At 51.2% G+C, this 16,072-nt stretch overlaps 1 protein-coding gene across 1 annotated transcript in view; it reads right to left on the bottom strand.

Moving 5' to 3' along the window:
- Nucleotides 1–16,072, bottom strand: part of PRDM16 (PR domain containing 16) — a 37,949-nt gene that overhangs the window by 7,120 nt on the left and 14,757 nt on the right. Inside the window, exons 5-8 of the mRNA XM_010148137.1 lie at nucleotides 14,486–15,887; nucleotides 10,408–10,495; nucleotides 6,231–6,400; nucleotides 4,581–4,658 (exon numbers count right to left, since the gene is read on the bottom strand). Of these exons, the coding sequence (XP_010146439.1) occupies nucleotides 4,581–4,658; nucleotides 6,231–6,400; nucleotides 10,408–10,495; nucleotides 14,486–15,887 (1,738 nt within the window). The remainder of the gene's footprint in view (nucleotides 1–4,580; nucleotides 4,659–6,230; nucleotides 6,401–10,407; nucleotides 10,496–14,485; nucleotides 15,888–16,072) is intronic.

Here is a 16,072-nt window from a genome sequence, read left to right as displayed (position 1 = left end):
TATGAAACACTCTCTCTCGCTGAATGTTTAGGGATCCCATGTCCACCTCCGAATTTCCTACTGTTAAATCACCAGAAAGAACAAAGGCGAGCCAAATAACGAACCTCTGTTACGATTAACCTCAGAAGAAAGCAAAAATCTCTTTTCAAACCACAGTTTTCTCACACTTCAGAAGGCTTTCTCTTTCATTTTTTCAAAAAACACCAGTGGAACAACTAAAGCCAAGGAGACGACGTTTGGCCATCGGCCGGGACAACCCCAGTTGATATGGGGAGAGTCACACGCGCAGATTCCCAGCTCCTGTTCTCCCGCTCTCTGCTACCACCCAGCCAATCTGCTTCCAGCAGCTCCTACTGTTCACCACTTCAGAAAACCAGGATGTCCAGAAAAGCCAATACCCCAACTTCCCTGTTATTCTCCAGGATTCCCATGAGCAGTCCTGCCCTCCTAACACCGCACCAGCAGCCCCCTCCTCGCCTCCACCAGTTCCCAAAGGTTTTTGCTCCCAGCTCCATCCCTTTACCTCAAACTCCCCGCGCCCGGCACGACGGGGCAGCGGGGGTGCCGAGCGCTGCCGTGCCCACAGCCGCCCCGGCTCTCACCTGCATCACTCAGGCGAGCGGTTCCAGCGACTTCAAAGGGAGCGCTGGCGTGCGTAAGGCAAGAGCGACCCGGCCTCCCGCCCGTCCATTTATTTAGATGTTCAGGAAGCCTTTGAAAAGTTCCCTTTGACAGGTCCTCGCTCTAACTATGAGCTATGTGGATCCAGGTTAGGGGACGGAGAAAGGATAAAGAGCTTGTTAAAAAAATGGAAAACAGAGGGCCATTGGGAAGGAGCAATAGCTGATGTCTGAAAGCAAAGGGATGCGGGAGACGTGCTGCATTATTTGTGGTCCCAGAGGGGTCGGGACTTGGATCTCTGCTGGTTTTAATCTAAATCAATGACCCAGACAGAGGAGCCGGCTTAAATTCAGGGAAGAGGTGAACGCAGAGGCAGGAGAGGGAGAAAACTCCAAAGCAGCAGTGTTTGCTCTGTAAACACACTGACACAATGCCGGTAAAGTTTCTTCCTTACCAGTTTAAAGTAACACACCAATGGGCTAAAAAAATACAGTGATGGTTAGGAACGGGCCAAAGCTGGGACTCGGGAGCTCCGAGGAACAGCAGGCGATTCCCAGAGCTTGAGGGAACCCGGATACCTGGCATCACACGGCTGGAGGGGGACAAACCAGCAAAGCCCAGCGGATCCCCGTCTGACTACAGCAGCTTGGAAACCCTTCGGCTGTGACAGGGAGGCATTGGAGCACACGCCTGGGAAAGGTTCGACAGCACGTGGAAACGTGTTACACTTACACGACCATCAGTGTGAGCTGTAAAGACAGAACTGAGCTTAGGAAGCATAAACCACAGGGACACCCACTCTTCCCCAGAGTAACCCCTCCATCTCAAGCGCATTTGTACCAGGGATGAATTTAGGCTGCATTCGATAAGCAAGGAAACGAGAAAGAAGAGGGTTTTACTGAACTATGCGCAATCTCAAACGACGCGGCGGACGTCGGCTTTAGCTGTCGGTCTCGGCTTAATGAAGATAAGAGGACGCGGAGGGGGGCTAAAAGGAAATTAAAGCAAAAGAGCTTCAAAACAGGCGTTAGGAAGCACATCTTTACGGGAGGGATCACAGCCTTCCAGGGAGTGCTGCCGGGCTGGGTGTAATTCAAGAATCAATTAGGTGGCATCCTGGAGGGAATGGACGTTCGAAAGAAAATCGAGTCTTGGCTGAAGCAAACAGCTTTTGGTTGTTCCCAGTCCAGGTTTTGTGTAGTTTACATGGTTCTGTGATTCCAGAGAATGAAAACAAAAGTAAGAAGCAAAGCCTCGGCTACAACCACACCCTCACGTTCACTGCTCAGAGCATAAGGAGCCTCGCTACCAACCGCCTCTCCTGGGTTTTGCTTGGTAAGCTCAGAACAACAAACAAGTCCTTTCAAACCGGCTGATTTTTTAGGAAGTAAAGTTAACTACCAGGAATTTCTTACTCTTCACAAACACATGTAGCACTTTCCCTTCACAGAAAGAATTTGATTTCCCTCTTTATTGCTCATGTGCTCTTAATTCTTACTTAATCCATAATTAAGTAGACCCCCAGGAAGTTTAGGTGACTTGGTAACAAACACATCACCTACCAGTGACCACCAGGAATCAAAAGCAAAGCACCTTGTTTTCTGGCCTGCCTGTTTCCTGACCTACACGTGGACATTTGGCCCGTTTACGTTAGCTTTAAGAATGTTTTAATTCACATTTGGATGAATATTTAACACTGACACAGCCAACAGAAAAAACACGTGAACGATCAGAAGTGGTAAGGCAGAGGGTAAAACACCACCAAGTCAGCCACCCCCTTTTACCTGCATAAAGTCGACCCTTAACAAACAAGCTTTCAAAACAGTTATTGCTGCAAAAGTTGGAAATCTCACAGGGAAATCAGTGATAATTAAGCTCTTCTCTGAAGGCCGCACTAACTCTCAGGAGTGCTGTTAGAATGCAGCATCGTCCAGAAGCCAAACCTCTAGCACAACAAAACCCACTCAGGCCATTTTCTGGGAGAAGACCAGATCAAATAAATCTTTATTTTTCTAACCTTTGTGGAGTTGCAAGTCTCCTTTTTTGGAAGAAAACCGAACTGACAACCTCTGGATAATCGGAGGCAAGCACTTTAGTCGGAGAGGGGCGTACCCTGAACACACACGGTTCATTCAAGGCACATCACATAACGCCAACTAAAAAAATCAGAACGGGGAATGGTTCCAAAACACGTCTGCTCTGTAGGGCTGGGGGCTTAAATTTTTAATTTTCCTAATGCCTGCACTTGGAATTCTGTACGGCTCTGTATGGAAAAAACCCGTTGACTCCGAATTGGGATTGCAGTGTGGGAGACAGCAGCTTTGGAAGCGAAACGAAGCATAAAAATGTGACAGTTGTGACCACAGGGCCTTTTGCCGCTCAGAACTTCGTCTGCGTTTCTCTTTATATGACACCTATTACACGAGCTTTGCTGTGAACGTATGACTGTGCATGGAAACCCCATAATACTAGCTACCGAAAATGAAACCGTTTGAATTGCCGTTATGTCTGACAATGCGCAAAACACGGACGTTACGGAGAACACAAGGCTGGACGTTCAGCGGGCTCCCCAGGCGTCAGCCACTCAGCTTTGCTCGTAGGTTCCAACAACCCGAGCGTGTGTTCTTTTGCCAAAGTGTTTTGGAACTGACTGTAAAACACTGGGAGAAAATACAGGGGACAGCTGAGCAGAGGCTGGAGCCCCTCTGCCATGGGGACAGGCTGGGAGAGTTGGGGGTGTTCAGCCTGGAGAAGGGAAGGCTCTGGGGAGACCTTATAGCACCTTCCAGTGCCTGGGGGTGCTACAAGAAAGCTGGGGTGGGACTTCTCCCAAGGGCAGGGAGTGACAGGACAAGGGGTAACAGGTTTAAATTGAAAGTGGGGAGGTTTAGGTTAGATATCAGGAAGAAATTCTTCCCACAGAGGGTGGGGAGCACTGGGACAGGTTGCCCAGAGAAGCTGTGGATGCCCCATCCCTGGGAGTGTCCAAGGCCAGGCTGGATGAGGCTTGGAGCAAACTGGGCTAGTGGAAGGTGTCCCTGCCCATGGCAGGGGGTGGGACTGGGGGGACTTTGAGGTCCCTTCCCACCCAAACCATTCCATGCTTCTATAAGCAATTCCCACTCAGTCTTCATTCCTTGTACACACACACTCACGTAAACGTTCTGGTGAGGGTTTTTCAGATTCCAACCCCTCACTTAGGCAGGAGTCCCTCTAGGAGAGCCATCTCCCGCGAATGCCGGGGCTGGGACGGCCGCCTGCGTGCAGGGTGTTGTCGGGGGGACGAGACGGGCGGGTCACAAGGTGCCCTTGCGCAGGGACACAAGGCAAACTCACTACAAAAATGGGATCTCCTTGCCCACATCTGGCAGAAACAGTAGTTCAGCCTTCTACCTTCGGCACCCGGCTGAGCCTGTGGAACAGTGTGGGAGCTTCCCCCTGCGGATCGCTCTTTTTAAGCTTTGTGCTTGAAGCCAGGGCACTCCCCAGCTTAGATTTTAAAGCAGATAGACCACAGGGTTTTTCTTTCCTTTTGTTTCTTGATCCCACTACTCCAAGCACCTCCGATACGCATTAGGAAAAGAAAAACAAAGATCCAGCTAGACCCTGTAGTCAACTTACTGGCAAGCCCTTCAAAACAGCCCGATTTTCAGAGACATTCAGCACCTTCAGCCGTCCTCGAGATGAATGGTTAACGTGAGTGTTAAACAACACCGCGAATCAGAGCTCTCATTTGCCAGCATACATCTAAATATAAGTCCAGTGTCTATCTTCAAGCTGCCAGGGCTGATTATTTTTGGCTGGTACACATAATATACAATCCCATGAATCATTCTATGTAATGCTACAGGACTGCGGTGTGGTGTTGGCACAGCTTTACAGAAGGGAGAAAAAATAACACAGAGGGTGAAGGAGGAGTGTGTGTTGGGAAAGGGGATTTATCTGGGGGACAACATCACCTGTAAGGCTGCTCTCCAGTGTGTGTCCGCAGATGCCTCGTCAGGTTTGCCGAGCGTGGGAAGATCTTACCACAGTACCTAGACAGTGAAAGCCAAAGGAACCATCAGTTCACGAGTACAGACGCTGCGACCGCCGGCTACCATCGACCTTGCTCGTCTTCCTACCGCTCCCAAAGCAGAGAACCCCTCTAAGCACCCACGTGCTGAGGGAGGCAGACGTGGAGGTAAAAGCTAACGGAGTGACGCCCACCCCGGGACAACTGTGGGGGGACACTGGTGTAACCCATCTCCATCAGGGGCAGAACGACAGTCCATTTGTCGTTGGGAAGGGCAGGCAAAAGAGAAAACCCCATCAGAACACCCAGTTCAGACCCCAGTGCTGGCTGACCCTTATCCTGGAGGCCTGGGCGAGTACCTAGGAGCACTGTAAGGATGCAGTGACCCATCCGAAGCTGAGGACCCTCCCGAGCCTAAGGTTGAATAGTTGTGTTGGATACCCTTTTGCTGAGTTTCTTCCATCCATTTTCCTAAAAGCTTTCTGAATGCCTGTAAGCTTTGGACATCCACCACCTCCTACAGCAAGGAGTTCCTCTGGTGAACGGTGTGTCACGTAAAAGAACCTCCTGCTCGCTTGAACCTGCCCTCAGTGAGTGCAGTCCATGCTACCTCCGTCCTGCATCAGGATAAAGAGCGTGTATTCACTGCCTATCCGTGTTGTCCCTCACTTGATCTCCTTTCCACCCTGTTCAGCTGCTTATCATACAGAATCTACTCCATCTTCCTCCTCGGAATTCACAGAATGTTCTCCTGGAGAACGCTGCAGCCCTGTGTTACTGCTCTCGGGATGTCCTGCTGTGAGCCTGACAGTCTGCTGACATTAAGGGAACATGGCAGTAGGAAATGAAATGAGAGAAGGAACTCTGCTCCACAGTAAATCTGATGCACAGTGAGCTCCAAAGGAAGGGTGAAATAAATAAAAATATTAATTGGGAAACAAAATGTTAAGGATGAAGGGTTATTCTGTGCCTGTGAAACCTTACTGTCGCAGAACGAAGGTTAGGAGGAGACTTCCTTAATTTCAGACATTCAGCACCTTTGGCTGTCCTGAAGGTGAACAGTTACTGTGAGTGCTCATCCACAGTGGAAATCCAAATGCTGCCTCGTGTGTATCTAAATACAAGTTTAGTCCGTCCTGCAGGTAGAGACCCCGCGTTTCTAAATACTCAACTACGTTTTTTACCGTATTTAAGCCATTTTTAAGCTCCATTGTTTCGCACAGCTGAGATTGGATATGGCTGAGATCGCACTCACACTGGAAACCGTGGCATTTGCTACCACACACAAGAGACTTGGCTTGGGAAAGTTGTGTTTGCTTGAAAATCTCCAGATCTGCTCTCAAGGTCATTGAGAATTACAAAGAAAATAGAAGATGCTGATTTCTACCAGACAAAACAAGCTATTTCAGTGCGAATTAGTCATCAGAACACTAAATCTGCTCCTTCTTGTTTTCACTCCCACCCCCGCCGAGACAGGGAAGATGTCCGTGTGAAGCTGCTGTGTTGCATCTGACGCAGCCGGGGCCGCCCCCTCCCAGGGCTGCCCCCCCATCCGAGGCAAGGTCTCGCTTCCGCGGGGTGCCCGGGCCTTTACCTGCAGGTGTAACGCTCCTTGCCCTTGCGCAGGATGGGATCGGAGAGCGTGGGCGGTGGAGATCGGAAGTTGAACGGGTGGTGGGGAAGGGGCTGCAGGGAAGTGCCAGTGTCCGCCTTCATGGCTGCAAAACTCTCCAGTTTCTCCGTCATGGTTTCTATGGCTGACATCTGCAAGGACAAGGCAGGACCCTGTGTCACAGGAAGAACAACATCTGATGCATCAAACGTGTCTTTTAGCACGAGTTTGTCGGTGGAAGCCTGTTGCTGTCTGCTCCTGCTCCCAGAAGCCAGGTGCGCAGCGTGAAATGGAGCCACTGAATCCAGCTGGGACATAGGGAAATAGTGGATTGGGCTCAGAGACATCCAAAATACAACCAGCAAAGCCACGCAGTAAGCATTAGATCTCAGAAATTAGGCACTTGTCTACCTTCTGCACTGCGCATGTGCTTGCTTCCAGCATCTCAGATTAAAAACTACCTCGGAATACGCTTGGCTTCCCTTTTTCCAGGGATGACACTGGGATTGGACACCAGGGTCAACTGCTGGAGGCAGAACTCAGCCCCCAAACCCTCCTCTCAAACTCAGAACCAAGTCTCAGAAAGCAAGGAGGTCTGATTTACCCTCGCAGGGGCTCGGGGGGCCAGCAGCGGCGAGCGCGGGCAGGCAGGCAACCCCGGGGCAGCGCGGGCAGAGACGTTTTGGGCAGGAGGCAGAAGAATCCTGGCCAAAGCGGAGCGGGAGGGAGCACGGGGAGTGCATGACAGCTGATCGGCGAGCTGGGACAGAGGAGAGGCTGAGGCTGGAGGGGTGAAGAGGGAGCAGTGGGGAAGAGGAGGAGTTAAGGACTCAGGACAGACTGGGTCCAGAGAGAGTTGGCCTAGCGAAGAGGCCAACGTTTTAATTATCCGCAGGGAAGGTTCGGAAGGCAGTAAAGGGGATGGAAGGATGGGTGGGAGACGGCTGAGCTTCCTGGGGTGAAAGGGAATTCCAGCCAAAATACTGGATGTGAGCGGTGGCTGGGTGAGTTACGGTTAGGAGGACCACAACCTCCACACTGCAAGCCCATCCGGGTGGCAGTGGCAGGCAAACAGGCCTGGAGAAGTGACGCCAAATAGGACGCCTCTGGGGGCCTTTATCAGCTTTAGTTCGCATGACTCGGCAACAGCCACGTTCTCATATAAACACTGGATTAAATACCACGCCAGAAAGAGGGAGAAAGGGAAAAACCTGGAGGTATAGGAGAAGGAGAGAGCAGGAAAGGAAAGAAAATAAGTCGTCTTGGGTGCAAAAATAGGAATACGCGTAAAAATCCTCCCTAAAAACCCCACTTCTACTTTCATTGGAGCGAACGGGGAAATCCAAATGCATCTCGGAGGATATGCTGACATCCCCAACGGTCAGTTTTATGCACTCTCGAGAGCACTTTCCAGATAGCAGGCAGAAAACACGGATAAAACAAACAAGGCAGCAATAAAGCTGCCTCCTCACTGCAGATGACATCACCGGGAAAGAAGGGAGCGCTGGGGGGAGCGGGCGCCCGAACGGAGACTCAGCCCGAGAGCCGGGGGGACGGCGAGCGAGCGGAAGGCAGTAGGAAGCCATATATCAAAACTAGATGCTCTATTGTACAGGAAGGGCTGACCTTTTGCACGTTTACACTTTATTAAACTGGGCTCAGGGAGGGGGAAGAGAGCCAAGATATTGTTTAAAATGTACAACTATAAAAAAAAAGTTGTCTTAATCACCAAAGAATACATTGTGGAGGGCTGACAACCATTCATAAGCTGTAAAAAAGAGGAGTAGTAAAACCCATTTCCCGATAATAGATCCACGGCCCCTTAGTTGGAGGCTCCCAGCCCATGATAAATAGTAAGTAATACTTAGCGCCAGCCACTTGAAAAGGTTACTTGATCATTTACAGCAAAAGCTCTGCCCCAGCTGCCAGTCATGTAACAAAACCATCATGTTAAAATGCTATCCGGATCTTTCAGAGCTGTGCCACTCAGCCCTTTGCCGGAGTACCTGGAGATATCTTTTGTTGTGCCCTGTTCTTTAGGCACTTAGTCAGAGATGTTTGCTGGCTTGATAGCCGTAGGCTCATTTTAAAATTCTAAACACCGGCCACAGCCTCTCCAGTGGTAAAGGCACTTTGCTATTTAGGGAACAACTGCCTGGTTATAATAAAAAAGAAGGGGAGAAGAAAAGAAACTTAACAGGTGAGAAAAGGTTTTCCATTAAGTTATCAAAAAGTTACACCATTTATTTATGTTGTCCAGAGTTTCATTTAAAATAGACAATGTACAGAGAACTCCCATCAGAGCAGAGCAACAACTGTCAAGGGCTGGCTAAGAAATAAAAGTGGCCTGAAATTCATTTTGAGAGAGAAAGCGCCTTCTGGACGCTCCGTCTTTAGCGCATCTTTCGGCATAACCACACACCACCCCTCTTGGGGAGCGGGGGAGTTGTGCGAGAAGAAAAGGCTGAGAGTAGACGGGCTTCGAGTGAAACACACGCAGCGCGTCCCGGATGGAGCTGCTATGTGGGCATTGGTCCTAAGGAAGAAGGCAGAAGCCCCTGAAATGAAGTTTCTTAAGAAAAGAAATCTAAATTATCTAATAGGAGAATATCGGACGGGGATCTGGTGGTATCACACACACTCTTGAACAAAGGACCCGTCTTCGTTCACCGTATTTGAAATACCCGACTGATGACGCAGCACGGGAACAGCGGCTCTCGGGATGAAGGGATCTAGAACGGGACACAGCAACCCGCTTTATGAAATCCCAGTTATCAGGAAGTTTCAGGCCCGGGTGATTGTAAACTTCAGGCTATTCTGTGTGATAAGCTATTAGAGATAACCAGACCTTCCACATCTTTTCACTGCCACGGGAAGAGGACGTGGTCAGGATCTCAGGAACAATGTCCATAACCTTCCACCCAAAGCTTGCTCCTACTCAGGGTCCGTACGCTTCTCATCGTCTCGTCGGGTTGCTTTGCCACGCTAGCTCCTCCCTGCTATCAGATTCTTTACAGGCAGATATCCCCGCTATTCTAACTCACACAAACACAGGATGTTCCTGGCCAGCCTGTCACCATTATCCAGCCTGTATGAAGGAAAAATCAGGGGAAGTTATTAACCAAACTCTGGGGCTGATGCAAAACAATGAGGGAACTAAGTTTAGCTGTGAAAGCAACCAGGTCCCAGCTTTCACAAACCTGCACGTTATTTATCGAAGGTGGGAAGCGTTATCGGAGGAGAACAATGCATGTGAATGTGAAGGAGAGCACAATAACGGCCGCAGAGCTCAGCCCCAGCAAGTGTTCGCAGCAGGAGAGACGGAGGACAGCCGGCGACCGTCACACCGGAGGGGACGTCGGGCAGCGTGCGGGAGAACCCGCCGCGCCGTCCTTACGGAGCCAGGCATCCGAAGGGCAAAGAGATCGCTCCTCGGAGCGTTGTAAGGGCAGGGGGTTTGTAAACTGGGGCTGACTCTCGTGAGTAGCCTCGGCTGCCCTGGGCTTAGCTGTGCCTCACCAATACCCTGGGGTAAAGGCCTGGCGTGGCCGCACCATGGGCTGATGGGCTGGCACTCCCGGTCCCCTGTCAAATAAGAAAGCTGTCCAGCAGCGTTTCCCACTGCTCTGCAGCGACTCAGACCTGAAGGAGATGAGGAGGGAGCAAATATCCGTGAGCTCCCAGAACACAGACCGTGCGGGAGGGCCACAATACAAGTTCTCCCTCAGGAGAGGCAGAACTGGACCCCGATTATCCCCCGCCCAGCACTTTCACGCTTTCTAGGTGAGGTAAGGGAACACCAGGCAGGTATAAAATACTATTGCTTGGATGCTGGATAGTCCTTCCCCACAACTGAGCTGGGAAAAGTGACATAGGCGCTCTGGCACGTGAAAGGGGAGTCTGGCAGACCAGGTCAGCCGTCCAGAGCGCATTCCCTGTTCTTGTGTCAGTGCAAAACAAACAGCAAGGCAGGACTACCATCATCCTCCAACCAGGTATGAGAGGAAAAGCAGCTGAAAGTAACTGGTGGAAAATAGCGGAGCATCCAGTAAGGCCCTTGGATGAGAAAGAGTCCGATCCGAGCAACCTGTTTGCACCAGCTCCAGCTCAAACCTCTTGGCACTCCATCAACACCGCGTCACAACGGCAGCGCTTTTACCTGGGGGTGAAAAAGCAGCGGGGAGGGTCGCAGGTATTTCTCCTTTAGGGCACCCACAGGGTCTGTCACCTTCCGCTTCTCCACCCTGCTGGACAACAACACAGAGGGTTACATACCTTACAGGGCTACAGGCAGCACAAAGCAGCCAAACTGCTTGCAGCGGTGTTCAAGTTATGTACAGGAGGTCACTCTCTACGGACACAAACGTCCTTCTCCCCCTTCTACTGGATACCACACATCACGACCCACAAACCACCCCGCAAGAGGCGCTGGAAACGACAGGGAAACAGAGCCCGCTCCTCGGGGCAGTATTTTATTTAGCCATCAGACCGACGACTGAGAAAACATTTTGATCTTTCGATGGGAGAACTAATGCCTCTGCTGCAGCAGTTTGTAAGCCTCTGCTCTCGCGGAATGCCACAAAACCCCCCATATTTACAGTGGAAAGCAACGCTTAAGTGGCAGAAGCTCGGGAGTCCACAGCAGGCAGGCGCTGCGTGGAAAAACGTGTCTTAGCGAGTTGGTCTTTCTCTGAAGAGTTAACACCGGGCCAGGCTTTGCAGCCCCAAACGTGCCGAAATCATTAGGTGTTTCATATTTATTTCCTCCCTTGCAGCCGAGATACAATTTGCAACCGAGTTTCTTTGGCAAGCAGATGGGGACAATTTGAACAGTTGGGAACGGGTGGGAGACGCCTGAAGTGACCCGGGAACGCGAGTTCGCCCGCCGACACTTCGGCCCGTTGCAAGGCTCCACGCTTCACTATGCGGAACCGATCCTAAAGCCAGGCTGGTTTTGAGAAGATTGGCTTTGCTTTCACAAAATATTCTACTTGGGCAGTGCAGGATCACCAAGAGTAACCGCGATGGCCTCCATGGGGTAAAAAAGCACTAGGAAAGTAACTCTGATAAAGGCAGCTGCATCTTAAAGTTCCTGGAAGAGCCCAGCTCAGCTAAACCAGCACAAATCCCATAGTAAGAGTAACCACGTCAGTCCGGCTTAAATGAGAGCAAATTGTTTTGCTGCCTTCCAGGTGGTTGGTGTGCGGATCAAAGTGCCAGAGAGTTTAAGAGTCGTGCAGAGCGCTAGTCAGCGAACCGTGTTTGATCTGCGTTTAATTGTTCCTAGGCAGAAGACAAGAGAAGAGCTGGATCTGAACCGTAGGTGGAATTACTGCACTATGGAAGGTGCGTGTTTTTCTGGGCATGAGTTTTCAGGAAAACAAAAATCTGTAAGAGGTTTGTCCCTGACGGCGGCGAGCGCCAGCCCGACCAGTGCAGCTTCGCTCCCCGTGGGGTGATCGGTCCCGGAATGTCTTTGGGAGATTGGCAGCCCACGTCCCGAGAGACAACCCCACCTGCCTACAAACTAAACTTTGGGAAGCGACAGTGTTTCACACAGCTTTACCATCGCCCGTGCTGGGTAACGAGAGCCCGACAAACGTAGAAATGTCCCCGTCAGAGCTGAATTCCACAGTCACCAGAGGATTAAGCTGATCTTTTCAGCCCGGTGCCTGAGAACATCACCTTAACGAGGCCGAGCGAAAAACTGCGCTGATTTCAGGCTGTCTGGCTGCATTAAATTATATCACCAGGAGAAAATGTCAAGGATTTAAGTGGCCTTTGGGAGAAAAATGATGGAGCCAAACGATGTGAGAGAGTCTGATAAAGAGAAGTTTAGAAACAAAATATTTCCATAGTTTTTAAGCAGGGACTTGGAAGCTCTGCTGTTTGGCTCATTACATCAGAAGTCTGATTCGCAAGCAAATCCACCACCCACTTTCTATTTTAATCTATTACTAAAACTCCATGCATCCCATGGAATGCAACAAACGATGCCCCCATCCTTCACTTCCATCTGTCTTCTGGACCTTCATGGTTTTCCCGAGGCCGCTATTTGAACTGGCAGCAGCTTTTTCAACCCACGTTGTTTTAACGTTCCTCGTGAGAATGCCCAGAGGTGGCAGGACCCTTGGCTAACTCAGAGCTTTTGCCTTCCTATCCCATCAATTTATTTCTTTTCCAGAAGTACTTTTTCAAAAATAAATGCCGGGCTATTTACATCACGACTCGTTTTTCCAGGAGGAGATGGCCACGGTAGGTCCTGGACAGACTGCGTTACGTGTCCCAGGTTGTGACGCAGCCGTTGCCATCACAGATGGTAAGCGTGGAGGCGAGCAACACGGCATCAAGCCTGAGAGCGCTGGCAAAGCCAGAGACGCTGTCTTAGCGGCGAGCAACGAGGGCTCACTAATCCTCATCTCAGCTGACAGTTCTTTGGCCTGGCTAGACACTGACATCATTTTTTCCCACAGTGATCAGCCGTACAAGAGCAGCGAGGCAGTGACATAGGTGCTGTTCTCCCTGCTTTTCCCGGTGGCAGCAAGGGCCATGCCGCCCGTTGCCGGTCGCAGTCCTTTGAACGCTCAAGCGAACCATCCCGGCGCTGACATAACCGCTCTGCGGTGACGCTGAGGCTTCCCAGTGCTGAGGGAACACCAGTTCCTGCAGCACAGCCCTCAGCTTTCCAGCAGGCTGGATGACGGCCGGGCTCGCTATGCAGCCCTGCGGCACGTTACTCCCGCTCAGCGGAGTTAATGTCTAAATCAAAGTTTGGGATACCTCTTGGCACTGGACTTTGCTAAAAACAAGCCAGTGGTATTTGATCAGAGGGCTGGAGCCCCTCTGCCATGGGGACAGGCTGGGAGAGCTGGGGGTGTTCAGCCTGGAGAAGGGAGGCTCCGGGGAGACCTTAGAGCCACTTCCAGTGCCTGAAGGGGCTACAAGAAAGCTGGGAGGGGGCTTTTTCCAAGGGCAGAGAGTGACAGGACAAGGGGTAATGGGTTTAAACTGAAAGCAGGGAGCTTTAGATTGGATATCAGGAAGGAATTCTTCCCGGAGAGGGTGGGGAGGCACTGGGACAGGTTGGGACAGGTTGCCCAGAGAAGCTGTGGATGCCCCATCCCTGGAAGTGTCCAAGGCCAGGCTGGATGAGGCTTGGAGCAACCTGGTCTAGTGGAAGGTGTCCCTGCCCATGGCAGGGGGTGGGACTGGGTGGACTTTAAGGCCCATCCCAACCCAAACCATCCCATGATTTGCTGCGTGACAAATTCACCTCACCCGCAGCGGGAAGGTAACAGAGGTAGTGCCAGCGCCTGGGCGGGTAACACGCCAACTTAGGGTACCCTCTCACCGTAAAGCTCAAAGTAATTTTCCTTTGGAAACAGGTTTTAAAAAAAGCTCTAAACCAACAAAAGACTCAAGTCCTTCCTTTACATCTTCTGAATTCACTCTTTCTGGAAGTTTAACTGGCATTTGAATAACTTCATCCAGCCTGCTTTACGTGGGCCCTCCGTGTTCAGCTTACCCTCCGCATGGCATAAATCATCAGCCCCTCCTCAATAACCGTCTGCTTCAAGGGAAACGGGAAAACCCTTGCTATCTTCTAAGGAAGATAAGTCTGCAAGGAACGCATCTGGGGGCGATCTAGATACTACAGTAGTAGTTAGTGCTCGTTACTCCAGACTTAGAAACGTTTCAGAAGGCTGGGTCCACAACAGCAGGTCCTACGCACTGAAAACCTCTCAGAAAAGGAATTAGAAAGAAACCGGGGGATGGGGAGGAAGAAAGGTGAAGTGGCTCACAAAAGGCCAGCAAGTAAGTCAGTGGGAGAGCTGCATTTCCAGGCTCCCAGGGCTCCTGACTCATTCCCAAGCCATGAGAGCCCGGGCTCGGAGGCATCTGAACTCCACATTCTTATCGAATCAAACCTCTGGAATTTCCCCAGAAGTGCCATCTTAGTGTTGGCTCGTGGGAGAGTCCTTAAATAGGCCAAGGTTCTTCTTTATCAAAATAAGGATGTGTGCTTTACGCGTATCGATCGCGAGTACTCCGCTCGATTATTCAGCCCTTGCCATTCAGAAAACTCAACGTGCTGTGACAAAGGAGCGAGAAGTACAAGTGCAGGAGGCTGTCCCTGCTCTTTCTACACAACCTGCATCCCCATCTGCCTCCAGGAGCGATGGCAGCTAGAGAACCAGCTCGTTAGAGGAAAGGCTTAAGGCAGGGTATGTTAATACCTGTATATGGGGTCCATGAAAAAGGGTGATGGCTTAGCGTAATGCAGGGATGGCTGCTGAGACAGCTGAGACTGGGAAATCTTGGGTAAGACTTCACTTGCCATTAGCTTCCTCTCCCCATAAACGTGGTTTTTCCTTGGCTCTCTTCCTCCGTTCTGACTGGCTCGGATGCGGTTGCCAATGCTCAGATCCAGTGGCTGTTCCTCCCCTGAGGATGGGGCTGGCAGGACCTTGGGTGGCGGTAAGATTGGCTTCATCTCTTTTGGCTTTGTGGTGAGATCAAAGGGCGACTCCGAGCTGGTGTTGCCTACTTTGTGGAGGTCCCTGGGTGACTTTGGTTCTGCCTTGACCAGCAAGTTGTGATTGAGGGTCCGCTCAGTAAAAGGATAGAGCGAATGGGGGAAATTGGGAAGGAACTGAAAAGGGAACATGGAATGATACGGGAGCGAACCCATCTTTTTCTCCTGCATCCCCATAAAGCCAGGCCCAAAATACTTCTCGGCGATGGAGGCGATAGCTTTAATGGAGTCATTGGCTGCTCCCGTGGTGGGCAGCAGGTGCTCTTCGGGGGGAGGAAAGAAGGAATGCTGAGAATAGAAGAGAGGGATCTCACTCGTGTTGTTGGCGGAACTCGCGGACGCAGAGCTGCCGACGAAGTCTGGCTTGCTCTCAGTTTGTTTGCTCTTATCTTTTGTTTTGTCCCTGTCGCTCTCTGCGTCACTGTCCAGGTCTGAACCGGTGCCAGTAGTGGTGTCCAGGTCTGTGCCTGTGGTTGTATTGACATCCTCAAAGTCACTGCCGTCGGACATGTCACTGTTCCTGGCTTTTAGCTTCTCCAGGTAGGAGTTTTCCAGGCTGCTTTCACATTTCTCCTCTCCTGAAGTGGCCTGGTTGCTGTTGCTCACTGCAGAGATCAGAGGAAGTGCCGGGTTCCCAAGGGGGCTTGGAAGCTTTGCGTCTTGAGTGTGGTTGAGGGGGCTTTTCAGCAGTTGCGTGGGTGGTAACAAGGGGGGCCGGGGGTATAGAGAGGGCGGGAAAATCCCTGGGAACCCCGGAGTGAGGGCAGGAAAGGCTGGGGGGGCAGGGGAGAAGGGAAGACCGCCTGGGTGCGGGCGGGATGGAAAATAATCATTAAATCCCAGGCTGGCGTGATTGAGGTTGGGGGAGGGCTTGGATTTGTCCATCATGGAAGTGGGCGTTAGGGGTAGGCCGGGGGCGAAGATGCCGGCGGGGTTGTAATGGTTCTTGCCCTCGCAGAAGCGGCGGTGTTTGTTGAGGGAGGAGGTAGTGCTGAACATCTGGCCGCAGTCCTTGCATTTGATCTGGGTGCGACAGTCCGCGTGCATCCGCTTGTGACGGCAGAGGTTGGAGAACTGCGTGTAGGATTTGTGACAGACCTCACCTAAAGCATCAACAGAAACCAACAACAAAAGCGATATGAAATTAAGAGCAAATGGCAGGGAATTCAGTCGGAGTTTCATCGGCCTCCCCCACCCCTTCCAGCTTCCCCCCAAAATCCCGCTTCCCTCCTGAAGAGGTAAAAAGCAGGCTATAGCTACAGGCTGGGCCGGGACTCTCGACACCCAC

This window comes from Eurypyga helias, unplaced genomic scaffold, assembly GCF_000690775.1.
Source record: "Eurypyga helias isolate BGI_N326 unplaced genomic scaffold, ASM69077v1 scaffold17493, whole genome shotgun sequence".
Lineage (NCBI taxonomy): Eukaryota > Metazoa > Chordata > Aves > Eurypygiformes > Eurypygidae > Eurypyga > Eurypyga helias.
The sequence above is the reverse complement of the archived record's forward strand: the minus strand, read 5'-3'. Positions and strand labels throughout refer to the sequence as shown.